This window comes from Balaenoptera musculus, chromosome 12, assembly GCF_009873245.2.
Source record: "Balaenoptera musculus isolate JJ_BM4_2016_0621 chromosome 12, mBalMus1.pri.v3, whole genome shotgun sequence".
Taxonomy (NCBI): domain Eukaryota; kingdom Metazoa; phylum Chordata; class Mammalia; order Artiodactyla; family Balaenopteridae; genus Balaenoptera; species Balaenoptera musculus.
The window spans coordinates 54,681,455-54,709,131 of record NC_045796.1 but is presented as its reverse complement, the minus strand read 5'-3'; the positions used below and the strand labels follow the sequence as shown (position 1 = coordinate 54,709,131).

At 41.5% G+C, this 27,677-nt stretch overlaps 1 protein-coding gene across 2 annotated transcripts in view; it reads right to left on the bottom strand.

Moving 5' to 3' along the window:
• Positions 1 to 27,677, bottom strand: part of LOC118905182 (prolyl endopeptidase) — a 138,013-nt gene that overhangs the window by 55,910 nt on the left and 54,426 nt on the right. Inside the window, exons 8-10 of one of the 2 annotated variants that reach the window (XM_036871667.1) lie at positions 13,472 to 13,750; positions 9,327 to 9,524; positions 3,753 to 3,856 (exon numbers count right to left, since the gene is read on the bottom strand). In XM_036871667.1, the coding sequence (XP_036727562.1) occupies positions 3,753 to 3,856; positions 9,327 to 9,524; positions 13,472 to 13,750 (581 nt within the window). The remainder of the gene's footprint in view (positions 1 to 3,752; positions 3,857 to 9,326; positions 9,525 to 13,471; positions 13,751 to 27,677) is intronic. The other variant, XM_036871668.1, reaches the window with a different exon arrangement.

The following is a 27,677-nucleotide window of genomic DNA, read 5'->3' as shown; positions in this document are numbered from 1 at the left end:
ACTGAACCAGGAAGAAATAGAAAATATAAACAGACTAATCACAAGCAGTGATATTGAGACTGTGATTAAAAATCTTCCAACAAACAAAAGGCCAGCGCCAGCTGGATCACAGGCGAATTCTATCAAACATTTAGAGAAGAGCTAACACCTATCCTTCTCAAACTCTTCCAAAATATAGCAGAGGAAGGAACACTCCCAAACTCATTGTACGAGGCCACCACCACCCTGATACCAAAACCAGAAAAAGATGTCACAAAGAAAGAGAAGTACAGGCCAATATCACTAATGAACATAGATGCAAAAATCCTCAACAAAATACTAGGAAACAGAATCCAACAGCACATTAAAAGGACCATACACCATGATCAAGTGGGGTTTATCCCAGGAATGCAAGGATTCTTCAATATATGCAAATCAATCAATGTGATACACCATATTAACAAATTCAAGGAGAAAAACCATATGATCATCTCAATAGATGCAGAGAAAGCTTTCGACAAAATTCAACACCATTTATGATAAAAACCCTCCACAAAGTAGGCATAGAGGGAACTTTCCTCAACATAATAAAGGCCATATATGACAAACCCACAGACAACATCGTTCTCAATGGTGAAACTCTGAAACCATTTCCACTAAGATCAGGAACAAGACAAGGTTACCCACTCTCAGCATTATTATTCAACATAGGTTTGGAAATTCTAGCCACAGCAATCAGAGAAGAAAAAGAAATAAAAGGAATCCAAATCAGAAAAGAAGTAAAGCTGTCACTGTTTGCAGATGACATGATACTATACATAGAGAATCCTAAAGATGCTACCAGAAAACTACTAGAGCTGATCAATGAATTTGGTAAAGTAGCAGGATACAAAATTAATGCACAGAAATCTCTTGCATTCCTATACACTAATGATGAAAAATCTGAAAGAGAAATTAAGGAAACACTCCCATTTACCACTGCAACAAAAAGACTAAAATACCTAGGAATAAACCTACCTAAGGAGACAAAAGATGTGTATGCAGAAAACTATAAGACACTGATGAAAGAAAATAAAGATGATACAAACAGATGGAGAGATATACCATGTTCTTGGATTGGAAGAATCAACACTGTGAAAATGATTATACTACTCAAAGCAGTCTACAGATTCAACGCAATCCCTATCAAACTATCACTGGCATTTTTCACAGAACTAGAACAAAAAATTTCACAATTTGTATGGAGACACAAAAGACCCTGAACAGCCAAAGCAATCTTAAGAAAGAAAAACGGAGCTGGAGGAATCAGGCTCCCGGACTTCAGACTATATTACAAAGCTACAGTAATCAAGGCAGTATGGTACTGGCACAAAAACAGAAATATAGATCAATGGAACAGGATAGAAAGCCCAGAGATAAACCCACACACATGTGGTCACCTTATCTTTGATAAAGGAGGCAACAATATTCAATGGAGAAAAGACAGCCTCTTCAATAAGTGGTGCTGGGAAAACTGGACAGCTACATGTAAAAGAATGAAATTAGAACACTCCCTAACACCATACACAAAAATAAACTCAAAATGGATTAAAGACCTAAATGTAAGGCCAGACACTACCAAACTCTTAGAGGAAAACATAGGCAGAACACTCTATGACATAAATCACAGCAAGATCCTTTTTGACCCACCTCCTAGAGAAATGGAAATAAAAACAAAAATAAATAAATGGGACCTAATGAAACTTAAAAGCTTTTGCACAGCAAAGGAAACCATAAACAAGACGAAAAGACAACCCTCAGAATGGGAGAAAGTATTTGCAAATGAAGCAACTGACAAAGGATTAATCTCCAAAATTTACAAGCAGCTCATGCAGCTTAATATCAAAAAAACAAACACCCTATCCAAAAATGGGCAGAAGAACTAAATAGACATTTCTCCAAAGAAGATATACAGAATGCGAACTAACACATGAAAGAATGCTCAACATCACTAATTATTAGAGAAATGCAAATCAAAACTACAGTGAGGTATCACCTCACAGCAGTGAGAACGGCCATCATCAAAAAATCTACAAACAATAAATGCTGGAGAGGGTGTGGAGAAAAGGGAACCCTCTTGCACTGTTGGTGGGAATGTAAATTGATACAGCCACTATGGAGAACAGTATGGAGGTTCCTTAAAAAACTAAAAATAGAACTACCATACGACCCAGCAATCCCACTACTGGGCATATACCCTGAGAAAACCATAATTCAAAAAGTCATGTACCACAATGTTCACTGCAGCTCTATTTACAATAGCCAGGACATGGAAGCAACCTAAGTGTCCATCGACAGGTGAATGGATAAAGAAGATGTGGCACATATATACAATAGAATATTACTCAGCCATAAAAAGAAACGAAATTGAGTTATTTGTAGTGAGGTGGAAGGACGTAGAGTCTGTCATACAGAGTGAAGTAAGTCAGAAACAGAAAAACAAACAACATGTGCTAACACATATATACGGAATCTAAGAAAAAAAAAGTTTATGAAGAACCTAGGGGAAGGACAGGAATAAAGACGCAGACGTAGAGAATGAACTTCAGGACCTGGGGAGGGGGAAGGGTAAGCTGGGACGAAGTGAGAGAATGGCATGGACATATATACACTACCAAATGTAAAATAGATTGCTAGTGGGAAGCAGCCGCATAGCACAGGGAGATCAGCTTGGTGCTTTGTGACCACCTAGAGGGGTGGGATAGGGAGGGTGGGAAGGAAACGAAAGAGGGAGGAGGTATGGGGATGTATGTATATGTATAGCTGATTCACTATGTTATAAAGCAGAAACTAACACACCAGTGTAAAGCCATTATACTCCAATAAAGATGTTTAAAAAGAAAAACCAAAAATAAATAAATAAAAAGCATAATTCATAAAAAAAGGTTTTATTTATTTTTGAACTAGATCTAGCCCATCGTCTAGACTAATCCTAGACAGGTGAAGGGCAATTCACTAAAGTGAAATGATGCCCTAGTTTCACAGAAACATTCTCGGGGGCATCAGTGCTCCTTTTTCTAACTTTCCTTCGCGAACAACAGTCTGATTGTTAATCTGTGGTCTGTGTGGTGCAGCCCCCTGGTGGGAGAGCCCTGATAAGCACCTGGTGCCTGACAGGTGAGCTCTCACTGCAAAGGAACAGAGTCACCCTGCATCATCCATTAGTAAGTGATTCGGCTTCTGGGAGACTCAGTACGGTTGGAGCGCTAAGAAAACAAAAATGGAGATTCTTAACCTGAAAGGATGGTGACTAGAGACTGAACTGGTGGTGCCATGACAATGAAACAGTTAATTCATCCATTCTAATATTTTACGGCGTGCTCACCCTGTGCCAGGCAGACATACAGACGAATTTCAGACTGAAAAGGCTGACTCCTAGCACTTGAGTATTTTATGTAGAGCGGATCTATGTTGTTATTTATGATACCACGAGACCTGAGCCAGAAAACAACCCACTTTCAAGCAAGCAGACAAACTGTGTTGCCTTGATCACCCCAGACAAGGGACTCTGGCTTCCTGTCAAGAGTAGCAGTTCCGGGAGCAGAACCTTTAAACTCTAGGAGGGCAGGGACCGCGCCTGGCTCAATGCCCAGAAACCGCAGGAGTTCCCCAAATATCTACTGCCCGTATTGTGGTGGCTTACCTCCACGGCTCCTGACAAAGCGGGGTGTGCATGGCCTGGCCTGAAAGTCAGATTTTCCTGACTCACATTGTCAGGATCAAATGCTCCATACCTGGACTGTCTGGTAATCGGAAGCATCGATTCCTTTCACAGTCACCTCTCGGAAGACTCTGGGCTCCAGTTCCTCTTTGGTCAGATCACAGTGATAAATGATACCTAGAAGGAAGTGGAAGTCTTAAGTTCAGTCCACAAACTCACTAGATACAAGGGGGGCAAAGATCACAAAGCACAGTCAGCAGTGCCATGTAAGGTCACTGCGGCAAGAGAGCCCAGAACGGTCAGGCGTGCGGAGTGCCTGACTTCATCATCACCAGTTCACACTTCATCATCACCATCGTGTCCGGCCTTCCTTTTTACAACAGTCACCTGGGTATTCGTTTGAGAAGATTCTAATGCATTCCATGACTACGAGAATAGTTAAACCTAACTGCAGAAACTTAACAGGACTTCCCCATGCCAGGTCACTTAGGAGAACAGGTCAAAGACGATGGGAAACTTCATGTAGGGCCATTTTACCTGAGAAGTGATTAAGATGGAAAACTCAAATGACTTGCCCAAAGTCAACAGCCATTCAGGGGTCTCTTGATGGGAACTCTGGGGCGCCTGCTACCTGATACCCACCCATCTGTGGACACACATGTGGATAGCAATCAAGGACCAAAGACAGCCTTTTAGGGTAGCCTTTTGGACTTGCCTTTAAAATTTTGATTATCCCAGTAATTGTGCACAACACAGATTGAGGAACACACAGCACAACATTTTAGCTTATTTTAACCACTAATTAAAATTCCATTTCCTTAATTTAACGCTACTACACTCTAGCATTCAAGAACTAAACCAAAGAAACAATAAGTAAGACGAATCATTACTGTTTGAAAACAACAACATTGCTATAGTTTATGAAACAGAATTAGTCATCTGGAGTGGCTGGTGTGGAAGGAGCCCTCCCACAGAATACTTTAAACATATGCTGTCAAGTATATGAAAAATCAATTTAGAGATCCTGATACTTGCTGGAAAACCAGAAACTAAGCGGTACTCCCACAGGGCACATTCAAATTGATTGATCATGTGTTAAAATGGCAGCTTGCTTTCTTTGCAGCTCCTCTGTGTACGGATGAACTTCACTAACAGCTGAGAAACAGCACCCTGCCCCCCACTGGCAAAAAGTAATACATTCAGATTCCTTAACAACAGGACTGCTAACCCCTATGAATGTTATCTCAATTCTCATGCTTACAAATTATTTTAAGGTTTATAATAGGGAATATGATTCACATTGACAGTGGGGAGATGTGTAACATGACCGAAGTCCTGGCTTTCTTAGTTTAAGTTATAGTTGGGTATTTGTTGGAATATGTCTTTATATATAAAATACTTCCAGACTACACTCTGGGCATACATGCTAAATCACCAGATACACTGAATACTGTACTTGCCCAGATAAACGTAATCTTGAGGGCAAATTGCTATCTTCACACGTATGTTAATTTTTGAAGAGCTTCTTCATTAGTGTACCTGCCCCAATTCATCCAAACACAAAAAGCATCTGAATCCTTGAAAAAAAACTCCAGACCAAACAACAACGACAACAAGAGATTGCAGAACAAGCATGTGCCATTTGAGCACTGGACTCACCCTGGCATCACCCTGGCATCACTGTTACCTGGACTACAATGAACGACAAAGGACCCTGGAGCCAGGATTCCCAGCTCTGACCAGTTACCGGGGCAGTGACCCCAGTGAAAGACAATGAGTAGGAAACACACTCTAAATGCCTGTTTATCTAGAAAAATTGAGACATCAAAGCCTCCAACAGCAGAATGAAATAAGTATAGGACACGGGCTGGCTACTCTTGGGAGAAAGGGTGCCAAGTGCCTGACTTTAATTCTTCTGTTTGGGGCAGAAGTGGCACCTTGGGGGAGGCTGGGTTAAACCTAAAGGTACTGGTACTTAATATATTTGATGGATACTTTCTATTTATAGATCCATCGGGGTCAGTCACACTGTAACATGAATTCCTATAGTCTAATGATGCTTTGTGTCCTGTCTGAATTGGTTTGCTTAAGTACAAGGAGCGGGGAAGGGATTGGAGAAACCATCCTAGAATCATGAATCAGAGAGGACTGGTCAGGTGATCTCTGGGGAATAATTTCAAAGTTTAAGGGCAAAAGAGAACTGAATTATGGAATTCCCTTAAGACCACACGAGGTGTCTGGACTTGAGAAGATGGGTCTCCTGATGAAAACAGTGTTTTAACAAGGCTATTCTAGCAATAGGAAAGAGGCAGGGACGATCAGTTCGAATATTCCTGCTATATATAATCTGAATAAATGTAAGGAGGTGAAAGAAATGGGAGTTAGGAGGAAGGGGCAAACCTAGAGGTTGCAAAAGAATCATCAGAGGAATCTGGAAAATCGGATATGCAAAAAGAAGGCAAAAGAACTTTGTGAAGATGACCCATGTAGACACTGTTTCATCCGATTATAGGTTGGGTTTTAAGGTTATTAAAAGAAAAAAAAAACACAAACTAAAACAAGTCTCTGAAAAATTGTTTGCACTCCTTGGTTATTTACCCAATGGAGTCGAAAACATGTCCACACAAGAACCTGTACACAGATGTTTACAGCAGCTTTATTAATGACTGCCAAAAGTTGGAAGCAACCAAGATGTCCTTCAGTGGGTGAATGTGTAAATAAACTGTGGGACATCCAAGCAATGGAATATTACTCAGTGCTAAAAAGAAATACGCCATCAAGCCATGGAACAACCTTAAACTCATATAACTAAGTGAAGGAGCCCATCTGAAAAGGCTACATAATCTATGAGTTCACTACATGACATTCCGGAAAAGGCAAAGCTATGGAGATAGTGAAAAGATCAGCGGTTGCCCGGGGCTTGGCGGGGGGAAGGGATGAAGAGGGCAGAGCACAGAGGCTTTTAAGGGCGCTGAAAATACTCTGCATGGTATCACAATGATGGATACACGTCATCATACATTTCTCCAAACTCAGAATGTACGGCACCAAGAATGACTCCTAAGGTAAGTCACGGACTTCGGGCAACTAGGATGTGTGCCCATGCAGGTTCACCCGTTGCCACAGGGGATGTACCCTGTAGCAGGGATGCTGATGACGGCGAAGGCAGTGCATGTGTGGGGCAGAGAGTGCACCGGAAATCTCTGTACCAGCCCTTCAGGTTTGCCGTGGACCTAAAACTGCTCTAAAAAAAATAAAAGTCTTGAAACAGTTTTATGCCTTTCCCAAAGAGCCTGGGAAAGGTTCTTTGATTTCTTCTCCCTGTCTCTCAGAGCCATGCAACTGGGACGCCTATACTGGATTATCACAACACACGCAAGTCTGGAGTGAGCCTTAGACAACCCTCCAAGGTTCCATGAGTACAGAATCAGTCGGCTCGACCACTAAGTGGTTTGAGCCACAGGGAATAAGTGCATCGTGCTCCAAACTGCCCTGGCTGCCGCTTTTCTTCCAAGTGCGACTCAAGGTACAAATGGCTTGGCCCAAGACGTGTCTTCACCGTGTACCTCCATGGAAAACAGTCAGCTGGTGTTCACCTGCCAGACGTACCACGTGTCCAAAGCAGCTGGCACTGCAGGTATTTTTGTCCCCAGGGCTTTATTTATAATTTAGTGTCTCTGCTGTTTACTGCAGTAGTGGACAGCCAATCGTCAGAGACCAGCGCCAGACAGCCTTTGAGCGGACATGCACGTATGTGGGCGTGGATATGTACACACTGCCATTCCTGCTTTCAAGGAATCTAGTTCAATTATCTGATGGCCATTTTTACATTTGGATAAGAAGGCCTGAGTCTGGAAGCCCCGTTCTCTGGTTTTAGATATCAGATTACATGAAGGAGAGAAAAGAAAAAGCAGGAGGCAAAATGTATAAGAAAAGACGAAGGAGAAGAACAAAGCACTGCAGTGACGAATTAAAGCTTGCTCAGGAGCTGCCTGGCCATACAGAACTAACAACGCACTTCTCTTTCCAAACTTCACGGCCACAGTCACGGATAGTATTTCACCGCTTGGTACAGAACTCATCATTTTACGCTGGGACAATGAGCCCTTTCATCCCTGGGTAATGGTGAACTTGTTCCTGAAATAAATGGCCACATGGGGTCACTGAAGGTGGTTTACAGGCCTTTGGGGACGCTGGCTTTTATGAAGAGCAGGTAAGTCAGCCCTGCTCTGTTCTCTTCATTGCCCTTTATCCATTATCACTGTTTAAAGGCTATGAGGTTTTCCAAAGTAAAATTTCCGGAACCAGTGTAAGTTGAGGGAATAAAGTGTGGATCCCGCGGCAAGTGGTTGACATGGCTATCTGGAGGAAAGCTATTTTCTCTTGGTTCCTGTGCACTGGCTGCCACTGTCCCCCAAGCCCCAGGGGACGAGGGGTGAGGCTCGAGACACCCTGACATGAGGTTCTTGACCTGTCAGTTCCAGACTCCTGGCCCTGGGCATGGTTTCCACATCTCTGTGAGATCCTCTGAAAGGCACATGGGCAAGAAAAGCTTGCTAGGTGTTCCAGATGTACCATCAGTCCTACGTACAGAGCATCATTCCTTTTGGTTTTAATAACCCTGACTGCAACCTGTCACGACGATAAGATTCCTTAAAGACTGCCTGCTACTGTGACTCTGAGGCACGAAAAAAAAAGTGGATCAGGCATCACTGTCATCCGCCAAACCCCAGGAGGAGAACAAGCCACTTCCGCACCTGCTGGGCTCTCCCCTACGTCTGCTTTATTTGCTGAGGACCAAACTATTGCAACAAAACCGGGTAGGACAAAAAGGACGATGAAGGAGCTCAAAAAAACAAACAAGGAAAGTGCAGACATCTTTTCAGCCAGATTGCTTTCAGGATAGGGTCTACCCAGTCAACTGCGAACTGCCAACTGAGCCAGGCTCCTGGGACAAATCAGGTTATGTGTTACGGCTTCAGCTATAACAGAAACACTGCAGCCAAGTGGAGAAACGGGAAAAAACCAAAACAAGCAAAATGAGTGTGACCAACTTAAAAAAAAAAAAGTTATACAGAGAGCTATGTTTACTTTGGGGAAAATTAACTGATACCATAAAATTGCAATTTACAAGTGTTTCCTTTTCTACTAGAACCAAGTAACAAATTCCGCCCCCCCCCACCCCGCATATGATGTTAAGACTAAACTTTCACAATTATATTTTAATCCAGTTTAACAAGAGCAGAATTTAGTCTCAGTTTTAAAACAATTTATTAATGTCAGATGTGACTACAGATTTTTATTTAACACTTTTAGTTATTTGCACTGTGTGTGTTTTGTAGACCAAAGGCTGACTCTAAGGTTATACTTGTTCATACTAATTTTTCAAATCAACCTAGAACAACAGATGGTCCTGTCCCTGGAAGAGAGGCTTAGGATATAAGATTAACGAGAGTGCAGTTTTAGGTGTTCATGTTTCCCTTTGTTCTGAGGGTCTGTTTTACTGTTTTATTCCCACTAAGTAATTTTGGCTGTAATACAGCATATGTGATTTTCAATAACACAGCATTATATTTCTATTTCTCAAAAGAAACCCAAACATGAGTCTGACTTTTAAATTGGACAACGTTGGTGGAAAGACTCTCACCTGGAGATAAAAAGGAAGTAAACTGATAGAAGATTTCGGTGTCCTTCTTCTGACCGCTGTACCCCACGACGCTGCCGACCTCAAGCGGGAAGGTCTTGAGGAGAGCACCGGTGGCTAGGTCGTGAAGCTGCAGAATGTTCTTTACGTTATGGAGGTAGCATAACACCAAAAAGTTGGACCTGACGCAAGCTACCCACTCTGAAAAGATAACGACAGATAAAGCATAATGTAGTTTTGAAAATTAGCCCAAAACATATTCATTTCACCGAACAATAGTTCTTGAGTTCTACTCTGTGCTCTGCGGCAGTGAGACTTGCAAGTGATTTTATAATTGGTGTTAATCATGCATCATGTTTTCAGCGTATCCCTTTAATAAATCACTGCCACCGTCATCTCCAGAGGTAACAAGATATTCTCCACCTGGGGCCAGGAGCTTTTGATGATCTAGATAACGTGTGTAATACAAATAACCCTGCTTACCTATTTTGTGTCCAATATCATGCTATAGGAGGTATAAGAAGGAAAACAACAAAGCCCGAATCATGATCCACATCCGTCAGGATTGTTTACTCAACAAAACTGTATTAAATGTAAATGTAAGTGCCAGATACCCTGCAGGGTGCTGGATGGACCAGCAAGAAGATGAGGTCATTTCTGCCCTTGAGACACAATCGTGTAAAAATACAAGTAGTAACTTGTAAACAAGGGTGAGTGCGTGGTTGGTTGGGACCCCAAATAAGAGACAGCACTTGAGCAAATGCTGAATTATGTCTGGAGGGCAGGGGTGTGAAGGCGGGGGACCTGGGTGCTGGTGTCGGGAACAGGACAGCTCTCTGGGGGACAAGAAGGTGGGAAAACATGACTCAAGGAATGAAGGCCAGAGCTGGGGATGAGGAGAGAGAAAAGGAACATGAATGAACCAACAGCAGGAAGGAAGGAAGGGAGGGAGGGAGGGAGGGAGACTGGGAGAAAGAACAAGGTAGAGATCCATTTTCAAGAAGAAGAAAACCGCTGTTCCATTCGGGGGTGGGCAGGGGCAGTAGTGGTGGTTTGATGGGGGATTGGGTGAGCCAGGTAGGGGGGAGTTTAGGCCTTTCTGACTCAGCCGTTACTGAGGAGCTACTGTTGGAGAGAAGGGTGACACACATAAAGATGACATCAGATGTATGCATCCGACGACTGACCAGAGAACAACAGAGGTGCACAGAGGGTGGAGGGGAGACCCGAACACACAAGCCGGGCAGAACACCACATCAAGCTGGGGATAAAGTCTGGAGAAGGGGGCAAAGAAACAAAAGGCATCTCCCAGGAAGACTCACCAGGACGTGGCAAGTGTGGGGAGAAGAAAATGAGGCAGAGACACGAGGCCCCTCGGTGTCCAGGGCTGCAGCTTCAGTGATGGTACCGTCCGAGACGGAGCTGGGAGAGTGGAGGTGAGTGAGCAGAGGAGGAAAGCAGAAAGCAGGGGGGCAGGCACCAAGCACAATCCGCAGTGCTGTGGACGAGATGGGCCAGCGCTAAGGACAGGCCATCCAGAGGGAGAGATGCTTTAGTAAATGGAAGCAAGGACAGGGCTGCAGGGAACAGCTCTAGCGCGCGGAAAAGAAAAGCCTTTCTTGGGTTTCATGGTGGGACGCAGGGCAAGGGGCTCTTCACACTGCTTATTTTTAAACCCAAGAAACTAGAGGTTCACGCATATAACGTTATCAGTGATCAACAAGACTCCGGCCAGAGGCAGCTCTGAGGATCACCAGGGGCCTCAGGCCCATCGGGTGGTTTAGATTGCTACCGCGAACTTCTCCTCAAGTCAGGATATAAGGAAGAACGCTTACACCTGAAAGTAATTTGCTCACCCAATACGACTTTTTAAGTGCTTCAATCAAGCAATATATTTCATGTGGCTTTAATGTTTTAAGGAAAGTTAAGGGGAAAAAAACTGAAGTAAATTATTTCTGTCCAAAAATAATCAATCTGTGTTAACTACGAGTACATCAGAATTCTAAAACAAAGTGAATAAGAAAAGGACAAGGTGATTTGTAGACTGTCGTTAATAAAAGCTCTGACTTTACAGCTGTACTTTATGACTCATCTCTAGTTTCTATTCTCAATAGGGCATTCTGTGCTAATGACACACTGCAAATTCAACTGTGCTTCTCTTTGAATTGATGAGTTCTGTGAATATGGAAGGTTTCCCCTTTCCAGTCTAAAGAACTTATAACCTTTTAGAGGAAAGGTTATAAAAATATAACCTTGATTTGCATTTCATTAGATCTGCAAGTGAGATAGGATGTCACCTTAAGGTACAGTTAAAACTGCTTTAGGGGGGCTTTAAAAGGCAGAAAATTCACATGCCTTGGGAAATATTTGCATCTCTGATGGTACCCTACATGAGAATCACTGTTCCAACCTGACTCGAACCTGAAAAACACCCAGGGCACTCACTCTTCAGGACGACGTGTGCCACAAGTCTCCCCTTGGACCCACCAGGCATGAGGGCCCCTCCTGTGGCACTTAGGGAAGACTCACTAAATGCGGCTCTTACCACCCTTAGGGGGGGACATTCTGTCTCAGTTTGGACAGAAGTCATCAGGTTACCAAAGTCGCATGAAGGTGTAAAGGAAAAGGCAGAAAATCTGTTCTAGGACTCGTGGGTCCCTCATCCAAATATACAAGGGTCAGAGAGTGAATGGAAGGTTTTGAGGAGACAGGTGAAGCGATTTCCTTGGAAAGAGCCCCTGTCATGCTGTAAGTCCCCCTCCCCGCTGGGGAAAACCCCAGCCAGAGAGAGACAGAGCACTGGTGCCTAATCCAAAGCTGAGAAGCACGTGTGGACTGTGGAAGAGCCCGGGACAGGCTGCTGCCCTGGGGCTGCAAATGGGGGTTGTGTAGGAAAAAGCACGGATGGGGCTGCCTTGGGTCCTGTCTGACAGAACTGCCTGAGGTGTTGGAGACCTCTTTACAGAAGTGGGCGGAGGGATGAGCCAGAAGCCCAGGGGTGAAGGGGATCCCAGACAAACACCCAGAGCAGTGCTTCCTCCAGGGCCAAGGGAACTGCCCAAGCAAGGGCCCGGCGGGGAGCACCCTCGGGAAGCACTCAGAGACTCAGCTATAATCATCTGCCCACCTTCCGCTCTACCCGCTAAGCAAGGCCAGGCTGAAATATCTGCAGGCACAGAGCACACTGCCTTGAGCCAGTGGGGAAGGGGGTCCTTACTTTTCCAGGATGTGCACCTGGATCTGACTCCAATACTTGTGCTTTAATTCACTGAAAAACCCATGTCAGGACTGCTTTATGTGACACTGGGCCACTCTGCAGCTCTCAAAAGGAATTATTTTCCTAATTATATACACCTTACACCTTCCCATTTGGGGATGGCCCTAGATTTTATCCCCATTCAACCCATCAGCAGAAGTTCACCTCCACAAGCAAACTCTTCACTGGCTTGAACGTACTCGACTCTCCTTTTGTGTCAAAAAGTGTAACAAAATTAGAGAGTCTCATTTTAAATCAAATCCAGCTTTCAGGCAAGAAGTAACTTATAAAGCAGTATATCATTTTTGGAAAATCACCAAGAAAATCAGTGATGGGAACTTAAAGGCACTCTGAAACATGACAGATAAAGAAGTGAGGCTCTCAAGAGGTTACTGTAGTGCAGTGCACACAGCAGCAAGTGCAATGTATTTCAACTAACTCTGACAAGAGTCTCTTCTCTTTTCCGGTAAGAGGACTGTAAATCCACCCTAAGATCTACAATAGGTGTAATATAAACAGCCAAAGGTTATACAGAAGCTAAAAGCTAAGGATTCTGAATCCAAATGATTTAAAAAAACTAAACATTAGTGCTTATTATCAGACAATAACTACACAAAGACAGCCGATATTTAAAAAAAAAAAAAAAAGAAAAGCACTACCTTTGAAGGTCTGGATTCACACCTTCACAATTTTTTGAAGACCCCACACAGTATTGTACTAACTACAAAGATGTCACACAGTAAACACCTGGTTGCGCTATTGAGACATTTCACAGTTAGAGGCTGAAGGTTCTTCACCTTGTAACCGGTCACCAGAGAATGAGAGATGCACCAGCTTCTTGACGTTCTTATCAGAAACAAAAGCACAACTTCCAAGCAGCATGTACTCTTACCTAAGACGTCTTTCTCATGCTCAGGAACAAGCACCTTCCACTTGGACTCCTCGGGATCTGTGAAGTCAATGTTGATCAGGCGGTAGTTGGGAGAATGGCGATTTGTCTTGAACGTGAACACCGTGCCCTCGTTGGTTACATAGTCATATTCCCCTTCGAAGTTGTCGATCAGTTTCACCCACTTCAGGATTCCTGGTGAGAGACCAAGCATCTCTGTCACCTCTCCAGGGTCTGAAATGGTGTGGTTTGTATGTAGTGGGGGGAATGGATCTTTTCTGTCTATGGAACACAAAGCAGACACAATATTTGGAAGACCTAAGGCATGAGAAAGAGCGAGGACGAATGTGGGTGAATTTTAAGGTTTCCGAATAACGCAAAGGAAGTTTTTCCAGAAAAACCTGGCATTGAAGGAGAGTGGAGAATTCTCTCAGCCCATTACCCCGCATAATCCGGCACATCCCCTTCTACCTGAGAGGGTCTCAAATCCGAGCATGTCTTTCTACCTCTACTGCCATCACTCCACCCCAGGTCTTTATTTCCCTCTGGTTATGAGCAGTGGCTCACAACGGGGGATGATCTCACCCCCACCAGCGGACTTCTGGAAATGTCTGCAGACCTTTTGGTTGTTACAACTTGGAAAGTGAGAGGAGGGCTACTACGGGCATCTAGTGGGAAGAGGCCAGAGATGCTGCTTCAAGGCACAGGATACCCCTTGCACAAAGAGTCAGCTAGCCCCCGATGTCAGGACGTGGCTGGGACACCCTGGTCTGCAGCATCAGCTTCCCACCTGCTCTGCCTACTGCCACTCTTGTTCTTCTCGGTACCAGCCACCACCACGTCTTAATATCCTAAATTGGTCCCTGTTGGTCCCTTCCTAGAAATGTCCCCACTGCTCTTTTTTTTTTTTTTAAATTTATTCATTTAGGCTGTGTTGGGTCTTCGTTTCTGTGCGAGGGCTTTCTCTAGTTGTGGCGAGCGGGGGCCACTCTTCATCGCGGTGCGCGGGCCTCTCGCTATCGCGGCCTCTCTTGTCGCGGAGCACAGGCTCCAGACGCGCAGGCTCAGTAGTTGTGGCTCACGGGCCTAGTTGCTCCGCGGCATGTGGGATCTTCCCGGACCAGGGCTCGAACCCGTGTCTCCTGCATTGGCAGGCAGATTCTCAACCACTGCGCCATCAGGGAAGCCCCTCCCCACTGCTCTTTGAATAAAGTCCAAATTCCTTCTTTCGGTCTCCATGGTCCTGCATGTTACAGTCCTTGCCCACTTGGCTAACCTCAGATGTTCCAACTTTTGCCTCACTCCCTGCCCTCTGGCAACACTGGCCTTTGTTAGGTTCCTTAAGACATGCTTCACTTCAGGTCCTTGTCACAAGCTGTTTCCCTTGCCTACCCCACTCTCAAATGGCTAGGTACCTCTCACCTGCACCCAGATCATTTCTTCACAGCACTTCTCTCAAGATACAAACACCTGAGCCTTGAACAACACGGGTTTGAATTGCGTGGGTTCCCTTATAGGGGGTTATTTTCAATAGTAAACACTGCAGTACTACATGATCTGCAGTTGGTTGAATCCATGGATGCAGAGGGACCATGTATCCAGGGGGCCAACTGTAACCTCCAAGTGGTTCAAGGGTCAACTGTACCTAATTTGCTTGTTTATAATTTGTCTTTTTTATTCACTATTTAATACTCAGCACCCAGACAGAGGGGCACCTTCAAAGGTGCAAAATAAAATTGGTGTTGAATGCAAGGACGAACACTTTCCAGTCCTTCTCTGTTCTAAGAACTAGTCGGGAGAAGGTCACCACTACAAAGAAATCTTAAATGTGTCCACCATCATCATCATTTAAACGGCTCACTAAATGTCACTTTTACTATTAAAAAAAAAAAAATCCACTGGGAAGACATCTGGTTCACAACGTATCAGACATAAATGTTTAGAGGACATCTCAAAAATTTTATAAATGAAAAAGCTCTATGACTTCTAAACTGCTCAAAGGCAATGCCAGATCTCAGCTATTCTCCAATTAATCTCCTACCTTCGATTTCACAATGAAATTGCTACATTATTTTGGATAGTTCATTTATATTACTGGCGATTTTACATTCATTGTCTCATTCATCTCTATAACATAATATCTTTATATAATTTGTTGTTGAATTAAATTAATCAGGGAAACTATAATCCCATGGTAGAGAGTTTTTCAGTTAGATATAACTGAATTAAAACCCCACCTCCAACGACAATTTAGCTGTGTGACCTTGAACAATCTCTTTATCCCTTGCTGAGCCTCATTTTCTCAACTGTAGACGAGAAACAGTAAGTAAATGTGAAAATTATTATAAAGTGACTCATACCTACCCTACAACAAAAACCTCAACAAATATTATTTTAAAATAAATGGCTGGAATTAAAACTAATAATAAGATAGGCAGTTAAAAAAAATCTACAGCTTTTCCACATGTTAGCAATAGCAGTTGGAAAACATTGTGAGGATGGGGGACCTCATTTACATTAGAAGTAAAATTAATGAATACTTAAGAATGTGCTTAACAAGAAATGTGGACTCTATGAGAAAAGCTCTAAAATTTTTCTAAGGAATCTTAAAAAACAACAACCACAACAAACAAAACCTGGATAACTGGAAACACATACCATATCCCTAGATAGGAAGACTCAGTATTTCAAAGGTGCAAATAATTCCAGAAGAAATCTACAAATTTAACACAATTCCAATTCCAAAATCCAAATGAGCTTTTTAGGGAATCTGACAACATCATTCTGAAGTTCATCTGGAAGAATAAGCACTTAAGGACAGTTGATATATTTTTGATGACAGAACAAGAAGGAACTTCTTGTGCTATGATGCTCTGAACAAGCCCCCTCCCTCCTGAAGGAAATTATCACCCTTTTATGATAATCATTTTCTTATTTTCCTTTGTTCGTTTTCTGCCTTAACATGCAGCCACAAACACTATAGTCTAATTTTGCCTCATTTTTGAACTTCTAATAGAATGAAACCATACCACATGTATTCTTTGGTGTCTGATTTCTTTCTATTCTTGATATCTGACCTTACATTATGTTTGTGAGATTATTCATCCTCTGGTTATTGTTACTGACTTCTGGTTAAATCTTACTGTACACAAAGAACATACTCTGTATGATTTCAATCTTTTTAAATCTGTTGAGAAAAGCTTTGTGGCCTAATTTTTTTTTTCTTTAATGATTTAAAAATGTTCCTGTATGTGACCAAAAAGAATGTGTATTTTGCAGACTTTCCCTGTGATATGCTAAGAATGTCTACTAAGTAATTTGTTAATCTTTTGTTCAAATCTATATATTAACTGATTTAGAGGGCCATTTTTTCTATCAGTCAAAGAAAAGGTCTGTTAAAATGTTTCTCTATGATTGTAGATTTGTCCATTATTATTTGTAGTTCTGTTAACTTTTACTCTCTGTATTTTGAAATCATGCTCTTAGATATATACACAGTTAGAATTATTATATCTAAATAAAACTGAATTGATCCTTTTATGATTATAGAGTTTTATCTCTAGTAATGCATTTTGCTTTGAAGTCTACTTGGCTATTAAGACAGCTACATCATTTTCATTTTTACATCTTTGGCCAGTTGTCTTCTGCAGTGTGGATGGCCCCAATTTGCTCTTCTCTGTGTCTCTTAACCACTCATATGCTTTCCACCTCTTGGTGGGCTGCATTCTATGTAATTTCTTTTAATATTCACTTTCACTAATTCTCTCTTCAGCTATGTCCAATCTCTTCTTTAATCTAATAACTTAATTTTTAATGTTAATCTTTTTTTATTTTTAGAAGTTCTACTTCATCCTCTTCCAAATAGGTTTGGTCATTATTTACAATATCTTGTTTCTTGCTTATGCTTCCAAGCTTCTCACTTATATTTTTTAAAAAGCAGCATCACTATTTTTAAAAGTGTATTTACACACTTATTTTACATTAGAAATCTGATAATTCCACTCTGGTGTGAATCTGCTGGCTCTACTTCTCATGCTGGTGAATTTCTTCATCTGATCTGTGATTTCTGATTGTGAACTGACTTCCCCTGAAACACTATCTGTGAGAATTCTTGAAGGCCTGGGTTGAAGTGACACTATTTCAGACAAGATTTGTATTTGGCTTCTGTTTGCCTCTTGGGAGGCAACCAACCTGGGAGCACTTTAAATTAAATTCTTGGCATGAGGATTTTTGGACCTCATCGAGACAATCAATTCAACTCGCACCCACGTGAAGGTCAGCCCTTCTCATGTTTTAGAATTCACATCCTGCCTCCAAGGTAGAGACAAACCTCCAAGGCAGGTTTCCTTACTATACCCTGCCTCTCCTCTACTCCCTGGCTCCAACACTGGCGGGTTTATTTCTCAATAATCCTTGCACCACCACCAAAGGGAAGCTCAGCCTCAATGCCCAGCAGAAAGATTCTGGGACAATCCAGCTTACATGCCAGGACTCCTGCTTTCATTTTGTCTTTGGTCTTTATGATTTCTCTTCCTTTGTGCCAATTAGCAATATACTTAGTAAGATGCTTTATTAACTTTTTACAACATTTCAGTTGTTTCAATTGGGAGATTATTCAGAGTGTATCATCTGCTATACTCCTACAAACAGAAATACTTACAATTAATTTCCATAAACAATTAAGTTCTGCATCTGAGCCAAACATTTTTTTTTTCCAGTGACAAACTGCTAACCTCAAAAGCAGGTGATCCATTCAAAGAAAACTGCATCTTAGTTTACATAAAACAATATTTTAAAAGGAAAAGAAACCCAAAGACTATTCCTTATAAGAATAAGTTAAAAAATTAGTTGGCAATACAAAATTTGCAGATAGTCAGAAAGCTACATTTGTTTATAATAAGAATGATGAAACACAATTGTCTGGACTGTGACATTTGTAGACACAGAGTCTTGGTTCAGGGAAATGTCAGATTCTTTAAATGTTCCCCTGACAATAAAACATCTTCTGATGTGAAACCTTTATTTCTCAAAGTAACCATCTTATGGTTTCTGCCGAAAAGGTCCTTCAGCCATTGCAATGGTATTTATTATGACCCTACCTCCCCCTGCCTGCAAAAAAGTCACTGAAACATCCACCAAAGGCAAAACACAGCAGAAATTTCCTTCGGTACCTCTGTATAGTCAGGTGAGCCTGAAGATGTGGTGCACTTGTTTTAAATAACCCAGCTCCAAAGAGCACCAAAACAATAAAAAAGTTTGTGGTCATTACCTGCCACCAATTTCTGAAGCATTAACTTTAGTCATAAATACACACAAGTCATATATTCATGCAGACTTAGGAATGTGGCTGGATTTTTACAAATCCATTAAAATCTGAAAAGCTGTTCAAAGTACAGGCTCACAGGGCAGCATGTTTAAAATGAGGACTCATGAAATCCTTTGGCTCTCCGGAAACCCTTGCTCCTCAGGCTTTGGCCACAAGATAATTTAAGAGAAAAGGTATTCCAGTTGAACAATGGGGCTCATTCAGGTTTGCTATTCACACGTTAAAACACTGTTGATTTAATGGGAAATAGGAAAGGTACTTTAAAAAAAAGAGATGTGGGGGCTTCCCTGGTGGCGCAGTGGTTGAGAATCTGCCTGCCAGTGCAGGGGACACGGGTTCGGGCCCTGGTCTTGGAGGATCCCACATGCCGCGGAGCAACTAGGCCCGTGAGCCACAATTACTGAGCCTGCGCGTCTGGAGCCTGTGCTCCGCAACAAGAGAGGCCGCGACAGTGAGAGGCCCGCGCACCGCGATGAAGAGTGGCCCCCGCTTGCCGCAACTAGAGAAAGCCCTCGCATAGAAACAAAGACCCAACACAGCCATACATAAATAAATAAGTAAATAAAAATTAAAAAAAAAAAAAAGAGATGTGGCTAGACTCTCCAACCATCTCACTTTTTGCCCACTTTTTCTGAGGTCTTTTTGTCTGTAAGTGGTATTCTTCCCTCTGAAGCCAACAGAATTCGATTCCCAAACTTCTCCACATTCAAGTTAAAATTACTTTTTATAAACCTGCTTCTTGGTGGGGGAATGATTTGTTTACTGAGTGAAGGCGAGCTTAAAATAAGTCATCTGAAGCTTTCCCTACAGCAAAGTCGTTACTTGTATTGCTTTCTTTGAAAATCAATGGTATTAACTACATTGCTTAGAAAACGTTTTGTAAGCTCTCTTGTGATAGGAGCTAAAAAAGTACGCTTACGTTTGACAAAACAGAGGGTCTGGCCTCTAACAACAGTAACTAATGCAGAGCACGCACAGCTCGCACAGCTCGTGCTCTAGGGCTGAGGAGAGCAGAAGTCTGCTGTCCTCTCTGTCCTGATGCCTTCGTTCTGTCACAACTGCCACATGGCGATGGTTAGAGCACGGGCGTGGAATTCAACTGACCTGGGTCTGAATCTTTCAATGGCATCAGGAAAGCTAATTGGCCTCACCAGCCTCAGTTTCCTTGGAATAACATGTGCTCCTCAGAGGTTGTTTAAGAAGACAGTGAAATATCTACACGCATAGCTCAGAACCTGGCACACAGGAAATGCTAAATAAACAATACTTACTACCATCCCAAATAACCCCAGCATTCTTCAAATGACAAAAATAAACGGAATGTGGCTTCTGAACAGCACTGTTTGCTAACGGCGAACTAATAAAATCTAGTTTCCATCTCTCAGGGCACATAGCCATTTTCCTAGAAAAAGCCTTTATAATCACTAACTTAAAAATTAGTAAAATTATTAATTTTATCACTAGTACTTCATATTTTACTTCAAAATTCATGTGTTGCTTCTTATTTTTATACTGTCTTTCGACGTTCCAGTTCTTTTGGGTTGTTGGCATTCCCACTCTGAAACACAGACTTGTTTTCTAATAATTCCCTGCCTTTCACGGAAGCCCTCCTCCTGTTGGTCTGACTTTTAACACCCCGATGACTTTGCTAAACTTTAGACAACTCATCTGTTTCAAGCTTCTTGAATGTTTATCTCCTCCTTTCCTCTCCATCTCCAAAAGATGTCCAGCCCCACCAGGCATGAACATGGGAGTCAAAATTGTCCCAGCTACCTAGAAACAAGAGGTCATCTGCCTTGCCCTGCCAGAGATGGCTGAGTGAACAATTTAAGTGTCTGATAAACACTGAGCTTCCTTTTGTAGTTCTATGTTAGCATGTAGGGTAGATTGATTTCTCATGCAGGAGAAAGCCAGTTTTCTTTAAAGACATGAAAGCATCAAAATGAACACACGGTGAGTGCTGAAAATGATCAAACATTCAGCAAAAAAGGAAAAACCTGAGAGACAGGTTAGTGAAAGTCTGGGTGAAGTATAGGATAAACTGCTATTTCCTTACAAAATTCAGTATGTCAGCATCACCCATCTTTTCCCCCTAAACCCTTCATAAGTGCTGTGACATGAGCAAAGACCATTTCAGGTCCGTTTTAAGGATAGCTACACTGAAAAAGAAGGGTGTTAAGTTACCAACAACAAGGATTTTAGACACTTATAGTTCTTTGCACCTAACAATTACTTCCTACGGATTCTATTTAAAAACCTCTGATATAGTTGTACATTAATTCAGAATAGGGCCAAATGGTCAGTGTCTCTTGCTGCTGACTATCCTATAAAATAGAGAATAAAGTTATCTGACCTTCCACAGAAAAATGAAAGAACCCAAAAGAAAAGAGAACAAACAAAAGAGACAACAGAGGGATTTTCCCGGTGGTCCAGTGGTTAAGAATCCGCCTACCAATGCAGGGGACGCAGGTTCAATCCCTGGTCAGGGAACTAAGATCCCACGTGCTGCGGGGGCAACTGAGCCTGTGCGCCACAACTAGAGAGAAGCCCGTGTGCTGCAACAAAAGATCCCGCATGCCGCAACGAAAAACCCATGTGCCTCAACTAAGACCTGACGCAGCCAAATAAATAAATAACACAAATAAATAAATAAATATTAAAAAAAAAAAAAAAAAAAAAGAAGACGGACAACAGAGAGAAGTGAGTCTAGAGTTTCCGAACTCCAGAGAGGTCCTAACTCTGAGCCTGGGCATGTATGCTTGATGACAGCACGACTGATAAGACCTGATGCTGTGCACTGGCCGTGTCATGGCCTCCGTCCAGCCGGCGGGGAGCACACACCCGGCGGGGATGGGCTGTCTTCACTGCCATCACCCAACACAGCGCCTGGCACGAAGGGGGCACCAATTAATGTCTGCTTCGTGACTAAATATAACATTCACACAATCCTACATTTCAGACTGAACCTTACATACACTTCTTGATAATGTAAAGACAATAGAAGGAACCAGATTTAAAAGAGGTTAGTAGTGTCTTCCACTTTTCCAATAAGAATAGTTAGAAATTAATACACTAAGTTAAATATGTGTAAGTGTTGAAAACCATCTTTTATATTTTTAGGGTATAAATTAACTTTTCTTTCTTTTCATTTTTTTTTAAATGAAACTTTATTAGGTGCATTGATTTGGAATTCAGAAACTTTTAAATTGTGGCTCTTCCTCAAGGTATTTATTTATTTATTTATTTAATATATATATTTTTGGGCTGCGCTGTGTAGCATGTGGGATCTCAGTTCCCTGACCCGCGCCCCCTGCATTAGAAGTGTGGAGTGTTAACCACTGGACCGCCAGGAAGTTCCTAAATTAAGTTTCCATTAAAAATTTTAGAAGCCCTCATACTGGAGTGAAAACAGACAACTCTGAGGCCTGGTATTTAACTGTAACGTAAAAAATACGTGAAAAGTTATTCTAAATTTAGTCTACATGAAGCAACTTTATGTATTCAAAATATTTATAACAAATTTAGGAAACAAAGTGTGTATGTGTGTGTGTGTGTATGTATATATATATATATATATATCTCAAAAGAAATAGTAGTCTTGATTTAGAAAGGTACAGAAAATATAACTAAGAAAATCCAGACAAAATCATTTTCTTGCAAGATTCAGGATGATTAATTTCAACTAATCTGCATGCATGAATCACATTAAGAATCACAGGAGTCAAGACACAGCTGTCTTTTCCATTGCAGAACGAATAAAATGTCATGCCTCCCCGGTGTCCTAAGTGATACCTTGATACCTTTTTACTTTCAATTTTAAATAAGAGAAGCAGAAATCTTCTGCTCATATAATACACAGGACTGGAGAAACATGGCCTGTACTTTTTGATCGTTCTCAGGGTTAAATAAAGGACAAAAATTTAATTTAAAACAGCTTGGAAGCCAGAAGGGTAAAGATTCAAAATACAAGTAAATTAACAGTTACAGATGGAGGATGGCTTCTCAAGCAGGGCCCCCTGAGCACGGGATCCCTAAAGGGGCAAGGGAAGTTGCTGGAGACAAGCTGGTGCTCACTTACTATGAGTCTGTGTTAAAGAAAAGTTACTCTGACACTGGTAAAAAGGTAAAGAAGACTATTCAGGACTATTGTGATAGGTGTCAAGACTACTGCAATTAGGGACAGAGGTCAGGCTGAACTCAAATACAGAAAAGACAGATGGAGATTTACAGCCAATGTGCAGAATGAGGGGATTGGTGATCAAAAGTTACTAAGAGAAGATATCAGGGTAGGGGGATTCCTGTTGAAGGCAGGTCAAGCATGTGGGGAATGGACAGGGGAATGAGGAATCTGATCAGATATCAGGGGTAAGGGACTGTCTTTAAACAGACTTAGCAGGATTCTCACAACGACTGGGATATGCAGGCCAAGCAGGGAGGGTGGGGGGCAAGGAACTAAGGCTGAGACCTAATTGAGAAGAGGCTCAGAGGAGCCTGACTAAAGTCTGGTCAAGGAGAGAATCTTTGTTGTCATCAGGCACTGCTCTAGGTGCTGGGGACTCCAAGAAGAGCAAGACAGTCGAGATCCCCGATCTCAGGCAGCTCAAAAATACTCACACACAGTGTTTTTATATGGAGAGAAAAAGAAATCAGAATAGGGGAAAGGGGAAGAAGGGCCAACTACAGAGGGAAAAGTATCAACCAAAAGCATGAGGAAGCATGGTAACTTCTAGGGCAGAAGTTCCTCTTCTCCCAGAGAAAGCTGATAGTGACTTGGAACACGTCTCTGGCAGCCAGCGCAAAAGAGGGTGCGATATTCTTTGGAGGGGGCCTGCTTAGCCGTTTTGAACACGTGGAAAATTATGCAGACTTCTAATGCCCAGATGATGGGCCTAGTGCCATTTCCATACAGTGGCGAGTGAAGTGAGTCAGGGGAGTTACCTGTTCAGACAGGTAAGGACAGGAGCAGCTACAGGAACTGCAGTTCCTGCGGAAAGGCTACGGCCCATTGTTTGCAAGAAATGTGTCCGTGTTACTACTAAGTAAAAATACTGCAAATGTAAATGGCAGAAATGAGGTTCTCCGAAGAGAGGCAAAGGGTAACAGGAGAGAGATTAAGCTTACAGAGCAGCACGTAGTAAGAAGGTCAGTTAGTCCTTGAACAGAAAATCAAATTGACATGACGAATGTAAATCATAATCAGAGAGAACACTTTTAATTCTCAACATTCTAAGATTTTTTTCCATTCTGTATTTTTTTTTCTTTGAATTTTTGAATTTTATTTTAATTATTTTTTATACAGCAGGTTCTTATTAGTTATCTATTTTATAAATATTAGTGTATATATGTCAGTCCCAATTTCCCAGTTCATCCCACCACCCCCACCCCCACCCCCCAGCCACTTTCCCCCCTTGGTGTCCTTATGTTTGTTCTCTACATCTGTGTCTCTATTTCTGCCCTGCAGACTGGTTCATCTGTACCATTTTTCTAGGTTCCACATATGTGTTAATATACGATATTTGTTTTTCTCTTTCTGAATTACTTCACTCTGTATGACAGTCTCTAGATCCATCCACGTCTCTACAAATGACCCAATTTCGTTTCTTTTTATGGCTGAGTAATATTCCATTATATATATGTACCACATCTTTAACCATTCGTCTGTCGATGGACCTTTAGGTTGCTTCCATGACCTGGCTATTGTAAATAGTGCTGCAATGAACATTGGGGTGCATGTGTCTTTTTGAATTATGGTTTTCTCTGGGTATATGCCCAGTAGTGGGATTGCTGGGTCACATGGTAATTCTATTTTTAGTTTTTTAAGGAACCTCCATACTGTTCTCCATAGTGGCTGTATCAATTTACATTCCCACCAACAGTGCAAGAGGGTTCCCTTTTCTCCACACCCTCTCCAGCATTTGTTTTCCTTTTATCTTTTTCTATGATATTAAGTAGCCATTGGCCACTTTTTTGTGTTTCTTACTTCAAACTGCACACAGGCAGAAAGGTTTCCTGGGAGACAAAGATGATGGAAATGTTATAAAAGAGCTTCAGTGAAATTATTTAGCTCTCCAGACAGGCAATTTAGTGGTGCCCTAATAAATAAAAAATTAATGTACAGTAAAATACTGATAAATCTCCCTGACTTTAAGGTAAAAATGATTAAAATTATAAAAGAAAGACCTGAGGTTATCAAAAGGGATATCAATTTCAGCAATATAACATTAACGATTTTATAACACTGGATTTAGTTTTCAGTCACCAGCTATTCAGGTTTAACTCACCTAATATTTCAGTTAACTAGCGTATTTAGCATTTAACTTAAATGTTAATTGTTCTTCTCCTTAGTTTAAACAGGGTAACAAAAATGGGGAAGCAGTATGGAAACAGCAAGAAAAAGATCCTAGGTGGCAGTCATAGTCACCAACTGGGCATATGCCCCCTGGAATTTTCAGTTATCAACCTGCAAAATTAAACATATCTCCCATGAGAGGCACACCTCTTCATGTTTTCTTTGATGTAAGGCCTCTTTTCTGATTATGAATCGGGTTTTACAGAGAACAAGTCAAAATCAAGATCTGTGTTTGGAGCAGCTTCGATACTGAAGATAAATTATTTTTAGGGCATCTTCAATCTATTTTAATCCACTACCTAAAACCATTGTGTAGTAATTCCAAATATTCCCCTTTCAGTCAAAAAACAAAAGGATAAAGAAGGTATACTTGAGAGCCCACCGTATGCCAGGAACCCTGCTAGGCCCTTTTCTATGCATTTTCATTATTCCTCAGAATTCCTCATGAAGTAGGTATCACTGCCTCATTTGTAGTTGTGGAAATATTAAGAGAAAAGGATAACTTTCCCAAGGTCACAAATTATTTAGAGGTAGAGCTGAGATTAAAATTCACATCTGATTTGAAAGTCTTAAGGTTACTGTCTCAATATACTCAACTGTAATTAATAAGAACTATCTAAAAAATTTTAATGATTATGATATCCATCTGCTATGTCTCCCCTGTTATAAACCAAATATACTTAGTGTCTCCAGCAGTTAAACTCACACACAGTACTTGTTTTTTTAATCAGTTATAATCATATTATTAACTCATAACGAAGCAGCAATCAATTAAAAAAACAAAAAAACCAAAGACCTCTCTAATCTTGACCTACACAATTGACTTTTGAACACAAGGATGGGAACTGATTTCCGGTTCCTCTTCTTAGTACTGGTCAATCATTGCAACTGTTGAGAGCTCTCAGAATCCCACGACCACCGTTCAAAAGAAGAGCTCCTCTGAGGTTTATGTTACCCACAAGTTTAATACTAATAAAGCAATAATTTAAAAAAGATTACAGGCCCAGCGTTACACCCAGAATTTAGCAGCTATCACTGGGAACAATCTCCAAACTGATCTAACCCATCTGTGTGCAACTCAACAGCTTAAATTCACCTATCTTACTCACTTAAATTCTGCTTTCTTGTCAACAGTATATTATGTATTTTTCTGAATGACACAATGAATTCCACATATTGGTCAGTTTAGTAACCTTCTTATAAAATGACATCAGGTTAGTGTCATAAGACTTATTTGCTCTATTGTCTTCCATGTGGTTTTCCACGAGCTCACTGGGATGGTCTTTTTGCTACTTCAACTTGTCTAGGCTGATGTCCTGAGTTAATCGATCAAACATTAATCTAGGTGTTACTGTGAAGGTATTTTATAGATATGATTAAAGACCATAATCAGTTGACTTTAACTAAAGGAGATTATCCTTGATAATCTAGGTAGGCCTGAGCCTTCCCGCAGAGCTGAGGCTTCGATGAATAAGAAGAAATTCAACTTGTGGACGGCAGCCTGCCCTTCCTGATAGCCTGCCCTACCGGTTTCAGACTTATCTAGCCAGACCCATAATCGTGTAAGCCAATTCCTTGCAATAAATCTCTTACTATATATATCCTACTGGTTCTGCTTCTCTGGTTAAACAGTGAAGATACAGTCACAAACCATCAATATTTCACAAACATAAAACACCTAGAAATACCTTTAGTAAGAAAGATGTAGCTCCTACGCAACTCAGAGATACAGTCCCAAATAAATTTATAGATTTACACATAGCTCTAGTCAAACACAGCTGGATTTTTTTCAGATCATGGCAAAATAATCTTAAAGTTCTTCTGTAAGAATTTTTAAAGAAAGAGAGAAAAAGAGAACAATTTGGACAAGAATAATTGCTAACGTTTACTGAGTGCTTACTCTGTGCTGGGCTCTTCACCTAAGCTACACAAAACCATCTAGGAAACAGAGAAGACAATGGTCACATAAGCTAAGGAAAGATCAAGTCGGGAAGGGAGGCCAGGACCTGGCTTATGTGGTAAATAATGCCTTCCAATCTGAATGCATCCTAGCCAGTGGGTTTCTTGATGTACTTGTGAGGAGGGGCGGATTCTGCGTCCTCCTATCCCGCCATCTTGACTCCTCCCCGGCCACTAGGACTTCTTAGATGCTTCCCTGTTTCTCCCTCATGCACCTCTAGTACACCTGTGCACCTCTGTACTGCCTTCCTTCTGGAATCCCAATCTCTGGGTATCACACCCTCTTCTCTAATTCCTCATGAGTGCTGAAAAAGTGGTGGGGGGAGAGATAGTGAAAAAAAAAAAAAAAAGGTAAGGGCCAAGAGGTCAGGGAGAAAACAGAGGCGCCAGCACTTGCTAAGTCTCATTCAAAGTATTACCATCTATTATTAAAGTGGACGGAGCAATTGCAGTTCGGTATATGAATATGTGGATGAAACTGCTTAATTTACTCCTGCTGCAGAGAAGACAATTTGTGTACCTTTTAAAAACTAGCCTACCTAATAATTTAAAGATATAATGAAGTTAATAAATAC